General features: G+C 59.0%; 1 protein-coding gene across 1 annotated transcript; it reads right to left on the reverse strand.

The window, feature by feature from the left end:
* Window positions 1–682: 682 nt before the first annotated feature.
* Window positions 683–6,271, reverse strand: LOC308079086 (proteasome adapter and scaffold protein ECM29-like; the record flags this gene model as incomplete). The annotated part of the gene is made up of 1 exon (XM_080420426.1): window positions 683–6,271. The coding sequence occupies one exon, from the start codon at window positions 6,269–6,271 to the stop codon at window positions 683–685; it is 5,589 nt and encodes a 1,862-aa protein (XP_080276552.1).
* Window positions 6,272–6,623: the final 352 nt, after the last annotated feature.

Here is a 6,623-nt window from a genome sequence, read left to right on the forward strand (position 1 = left end):
ATATATATATATTCAAAGATTTGCTCCAATTTTCATGATTAAAAAAAAATCAGATCTAAAAGCAGTTCTACAAGCTCAGATCAAGCTCATAGCGCGGCACTCGGTGCCGCGCTATGAGCGTGTACAATATGAATAGATTCATAGAAATCTCCAAAGTCGAGTGTAAGGCGTGCGCCATTATTCTAGGATTAGCATCATGATGGCTTGACTACACAGAAATCAGGCGTCCTCTAAAATGGGGGGGATTTCAAAATAAGAGCTACTGATAGGATAAGTCAGCATTGGTTTTATGTTTTACGTCTATACTTACAGGAAGGAGATAGACTAACTTAGAAGTAGTTGACTTTCTCAAAAGTTAGGGGGATATTCCCCCCAATAGGAACTGAGTACGTCCAAACCCCCTCCCCCCATCTGCGTCCCTGCTTGTCACAGTGCGACGTGTTTTGAGATGGTAGATTGGCTGTTTTCGGTATGTTGGGGTTAAACATGTTTTTGGTTGGTTTGGATGTTGGGGCTAAACATGTAAAAAAAATAAAAAAGTTAAAATGGCCTTCATAAAATGTATATTATCCTTACAAAGTGTGTGTGTGGGGGGGGGGGGGTCCCCAGTTCAAACTAATAGGATTTATTTTGGGGTGTTTGGGGACCCTCAGGCTCAGAGCCAGGTGTGGTTCAGGGGTTCTCAGGTCTGATGGCTCTGGATGAGTCTGAGGAGCTCCAGAGCCTGGTCCTTCAGGTCAGGCATGACGTCCGACGCCTGCAGGCCAGACAGAGAACTCTGGAGCCGCCGTCTGCTCTCTGGAGACAGGCAGTCCCAGTGGCCGCTCTCTCCGGTCCTCCGCAGCAGCAGCTCCACCACTGACAAGGCTTCGGTCCTCACCGACGTGTAGCTCTTGTTTTCCAACGGGTACGTGAGGGCAGCGCAGGTCTCTGACAGGATCTGGGACAGCGTGTTTGAATCCTGACCGTCGTGATGGTGGTCCTTCTGGAGCAACACCAGGCCCTGGAAGTAGGCCTTCATGCACCGCAGGACTCCCAGCTGCACCCTCCAGCTGCTCAGCCTGAGCTTGTCACACATGAGCGCACACACCTCGGCCTGGAAAGCGTCCTGGGTGAGTGGGTTCCTGGGCCAGCTCTTTGCCAGCGTGTCCAAGGCACAGAGCAGAGCTTCTGTCCGCAGCTCGCCGTCCTTCACATCCTCCTCATCGTCGTCGTCATCGTCGTTCTCTTCCAGTGACCGACCGCCGCTCTCCGGACACTTCTTCCTGATCAGAGGGAGGAGGATCTCCGCCATGTCGCTGAAGCCGTCCTCCTGGCTGCTGTGCAGCACGTCTCCGGCGCAGCGCAGGGCGGCCATCTTGTACGTCAACCGCTCCTTCTTGCGGCGGCACTCCTTCATCACCGCCGACAGCATCTCGGAGACGGTGGGCTGGCCGGGGCGGGGCTTCTGCAACTCGGAGCGGCACCGGGATGCCACCGAGCCAATGGCGTTCAGCAGCTCCTCCTTGCCCACCCAGGTGCGTCCGGACAGCCCCCGCAGCAGAGCGCTCAGCACCGTGCCGAGGTGCGGCGCCACCAAGGAGCCCGTCTGCTCCTTGGCAACGGTCGCCATGGCAGCGGCACCTTGAGCCTTCGTCTTCCAGGACTGAGACTGCAAAGCCTTCTGGGTAATGGCGATCAGCTCCGTCATGTAGAGCCTGACGCCTCCGGAGCTTCCTGGGACGTTGTCCTGCCACACCTCTGCCCACAGCGTGGCGTCGTGGCACCCTCCCTTCTCCTCCTCCTCTGGGCCCGGCGCCTCCTGGTGCATGCCCAGGAAGGCCAGGGGCAGTGCTACTCCGGCGTGGCTCTTCAACACATCGGGACTGTGGAGGCTGATGGCGTGCACGGTCTGCGCGCATGATGACCTGTACACCGGGTCCTCTTTCTCCAGGTACCAGGCGTTGAGCTTCAGCAGTAGCTTTTCGACACTGCTGTCCTTGGCTGCCCTGACCACGTGGCCCAGAGCGAAGGCAAACGCTTTCTGCACCATGGCGTTCCGGTCATGGATGCCGCTCAGCAGGGCACTCATCAGTTTACCTGAGTATGGGGTGAGGTCTCGGGGACACTGCACCGCGAGCGACACGATGACACTGGCACAGCCGCCCTTGGTTCCCAGACCTACCCCACTCTTCAGCAGCTCACAGAGCCTGGGGACCAGCTCTCCTAGTACAGACACGTCCAGATGCTGCAGACACAAGTTAATGGTCTCCATCATGGGGGAGGACTTGGCAGCGGTCAGCCTGGCTGCGTCCATGGCGCTCCTCTCTTGCTCCGTAGCTCGGACGCTGAGGTAGTTGAGGAGCTGGGGCTCCAGGGTGCTGAGGGCCTCCAACAGGGCTGGGATCAGCCGAGGGGTGTGGGGTTTCAGCCTGGCGCCAGCCGTCTTACTGACCTTTACCAGGGTCTGAAGGCTGAGCGAGCGGACCTCTGGAACGTTGCTAACGATGCCTTTGTCCAGCAGGGTGGGTAACATGACCGCCACGGTCCTCTGGGCCACGGCGCCCGTGGACTCACACATACGAGTACACACCTTGCTGAGCGTCTTCAGGGCCAGGTCTGCTGCCGTCCTCACAGACTCCTTGATGTCGTCCAGGACTCTGAACAGCGTCTCCCACATCTCCGCCAGGTGCTCCGTGATGTCGTCGGCCTGGCGGCCGCGGATCAGCTCGTTGAGGGCCAGGCAGCTGGACTCTCGAACCCTCCAGGTGTTACTGGTCAGGTTAGAGATGACGTGCTGCAGGATGTCCTTCAGGTGCTTGTCCACCACGGTCTTGTCCTTGATCAGCGCGTCCCAGATGCTGCTCATGGCCTGGCGGATGCCCAGGTTTGGGTCAAACTGGTAGCAGTAGAGGCGGGGCACCAGCTGTGGAAGGTAGGGAGTCAGCTGTTCGCCAGCCTTCGCAGCGATGATGTGGAACCCGAACGCCGCTCCCTTGCGGGAGTTCCACATGGCGTGGTGATTGGCCAGGTTCATGAACTTGTAGATCAGATCTGGTTGGTTGAGGTCGCTGGCCAATGAGCAAAGCTCCTTGTACGTGGACAAGCCGTGTCCGTCCGGTGCTTTCCCCAAAGCTTCCCCTTGGAACACCTCTGTGTCGTCTGACACCACATGCTTCACTCTCCTGCCAGTCATGAGTGTCTCCACCAGCGTGGACACCAGCTCCTGCTGGTCACCTTCTCCTCCCATCTCGTAGACCAGGCCCAGGCCTTTAGACGCCACATCCTGACTCAGCTCATCAGGGTCCGACAGGGCGGAGATGAACGCAGTCTGGATCTCCCTCAGGTTGGACCGGATCTGCTCGTGATGGCCGAGTTTCTTGACCAGAGAGAGCAGCCAGACGCAGGCTGCTCGTCGGACATGTGGGTTCTGACTGGGTATGTACTTGGACAGAACGGAGTTGAGGACCCACGGCACCACATCATTGTTCTTAACGTGTGACATGAGTGGTGGGCTGTAGTGATCGTCAGTGCAGGTCCACGGGTCCCTGCCGGCTCTGGAGCTGCTTCCCAAGGCAGCACTGGTGATGGCCTCTCCCACCGTGAACTGCAGCTCAACCTGCTTCGCCTCCACAGAGTCCATGAGACCCCGCAGAATCCTCTTCTGATGGGGGAAGTCCACGTCTCCCACCGGAAGGTACCCCAAGGTCTGGACGGATCGCTCCTTCATCTTGTTGCTTTCCTTTCCAGAGGGGATGCGAGCCAGCAGGTTGTCCACCAGGGACAGCTTGGTGAAGCCCTCACCCTCCGAGGGCACCAATAAGGGCCCGTTGCGTCCGATTTCCCCCAGCGCCGTACATGCTGCCACAGCCAGCGGTGCGCTACCGCTGTCCAGGAAGGAACCGATCGCCCTGGTGGCCGTGGCGACAGCCTCGTCCTCGTCCTCCTGGGGTGTGGTGTTCATGTGCTGATCTACGGCGTTCCTCTGACTCATGTACCTGCCCACCATGTGGCCCAAAGCCACGACGGCCCCGTGCTGAGTCTCAGGACTACGCTTGTCTTCGGTGCTCTTGACCATGTTGTACACGGCCGTCTTCAGCTCGTTCCCAGACATGGAGGAAACGACCACGGCGTAGAGCCGGGCCGCCAGCTCCCTCACGTCTTCCTTGTTTGTGTTCATCAGACTTTTAATCCAGTCGATTTTGTCAACAAACCGCGGAGCCAGTTCCTCTGGGCAGACGGACACGACCTCTAGAAGACAGTACATGACCGGAACTCCGCTTACGGCCGTCAGGAGCTGCTGGAGCAGGTCAGCGTAGACATGTACCGGGTTGGAACGGGAGGTCTGGGGTTCAGAGGTCAGCAGCGTGTGGACGTAGCGGCCGATGGCCGGGGCGTCGTCCTGCATGTCCATCACCAGGCTCTTGGACGTGGGCGTGGCCCCGCCCCCGGCGCTGTAGGCTAGACACGTCCTCAGGTACAGCACGATCTCTCTGAACGCAGAGGGGTCAAAGGGCAGAGTGGAGGCTCCAACAACGTACTTGGCTGGCTTTGTCATACTCTGAGCTGCTTTCTCCTGGATGTAGACCACCATGTCGGTGAAGGACGGCAGTGGTTTTGAGCCCTCCTCCTCCTTCTTCGTGCTCCTGGTGTTAGAGGCCCTCAGCACCCTCTGGGCCTCCCCGCACACCTCCTCTCTCGGGTCTCCTGCAGCCAATAGCAGCAGGTATCTGGAGGGCACGTGATCGGGCGCAAACACTGTGTTGGCAAACTTGATGGCCACCTGGCGCGCCTGCACCTCGGGCCTCCCCATGTACGCAGCCACTAGAGCCTCCATCAGAGTGAGCGGCGCCCCCTGCAGGTTGGCATATGCTCCTACCATCATGGACAGAGCCTCCTGGATGGCCAGACGGACGTCCGGCTCCCCCGTCCGGCACATGGACTCAAACAACTGCTGGACCAACGCGATATCCTTGGCGAACAGCCGGGGCATGCGGCTCGACAGCTTCCCGACAGCAGCGTATGCGACGCCCAGCGACTTGGGGTCCCCCTCGTACTGGTTGATGAGCTTGGTGAGACCGTTGAGCAGCATCAGGCCCAGAGGTTCGTTGGTGTCGGGACAGAAGGAGCAGATGTGATGCACGAACTGCAGGCTGAGAGCCAACAGTCTGCTGTTGGCGTCGGCTCCGAACAGACCGCCGTACACGACCTGGACGTTGGCAGGAAAGCGTTCCGCCGCCAGACGGGATCGCAGAAGATGCGGCAGGATCTTGAGTTTGACCCTGGTGCTCACCGGCCGGCGTTTCAGCTCCGGCCTCGCGGCGACCGCCCCCTTGGTTCTGAGAGGAACGTCGCCCAGGTAGACCTCGTACATCCTGCTGACGACGGAAGGATCGTTCCAATCGACCGCGCTCTGTCTGCTCCTCAGCTGCAGATCGGCGGCGGCGGCCACGCTGTGCCGGGAGTCCGTGGAGGCGACCACCAAATGCACCACGGCGTCGACCTCCGGAACTCGCCCGGCCTCCAAGAACCTCACTATGCCCGACTTACACCGCTCCAGCTGCTCGTCGCTCCACTGGGCTTCTCCAACCACCCTGGTGGCAGCGTAGACACTCATCCCCGGGGGTGGCTGGGGGAGACCGTGGCCGGCTGCCACCTCCGTACCGCCTCCAACGATGCTTCCCTGACGGGGGGAGGAGGAGGAGGAGGAGGAGGAGGAGGAGGAGGAGGAGGGGGGACACTGATTTGGCGTAAAGCCGTAGGGCATCAGGAGGACGTCCAGCATGAACTCCAGCAGCAGTCGCGCCGTCTTGGGTCTCTCTGTCAGCGTGAAGGGGGAGGCGTCCCTGGGCGGGGCGGGGAGGTACTGCATGTGGTACAGTGCAGGGATCAGCAGGTGCATCAGAATGTCCTGCTGGGACCGAGGCTTGCCCTCCAGGGCAGCGAGCAGGGCAGGGGCCAGTTCACACTGTTTGCCCGCCTCCAGACGAGGGTAACCCATCCGGATGTAGATGATGGTGAAATGTGTGAGGGCCGCGGCCGCGGGGTCCCGGTACTGCAGCAGCAGCGCCTCTACCGGAAGCTGGATCTTGGGTCGGCTCCTGATCCTCTTGTTCAGGTGGACCAGCAGCTCCATGGCTTTGCTCTGCACTCCGTCCTGAACGCTGCGGAGCGTCAGGAGAACGGGGGCCAGGAACCTGGAGATAGCATCCTGTAGCTGCACATCGCTCTCTGCGTGAGCCAGGCGAAGGAACACGCGTTCCAATTCATCCAGTTCATCCCGGGCGGCCATGTTTCGAGGAGGTCGTGAGCGACGTGCTACGAGAGAACAGAGTGGCGCTGGCAGCGTTTAAACTTTTTGCCCATTCATCTGGCAAAGCCATATATGGTTGTTATGATGCAGCCCTCACCTGATTGGCTGAAAGGTGTGACCTATGCCACACCTTGGTGGACAGGCTGGGTACTTAAAGGACCAGCAACATACAAATTGAACCATAAATATCATTTCTTAGAATATGTCAATCCAGTATATGATTAGATGCCCGATATTCCGTAATATTTGGCATCACCCTCTCACCCTCTTCCCCATTTCTTCACCCACCAGAAAGAGAATATTTTCTCTCTCTGCTATGGTTTCTCACACC

This window comes from Gymnoscopelus braueri, assembly GCF_963280865.1.
Source record: "Gymnoscopelus braueri genome assembly, chromosome: 22".
Classification (NCBI taxonomy): domain Eukaryota; kingdom Metazoa; phylum Chordata; class Actinopteri; order Myctophiformes; family Myctophidae; genus Gymnoscopelus; species Gymnoscopelus braueri.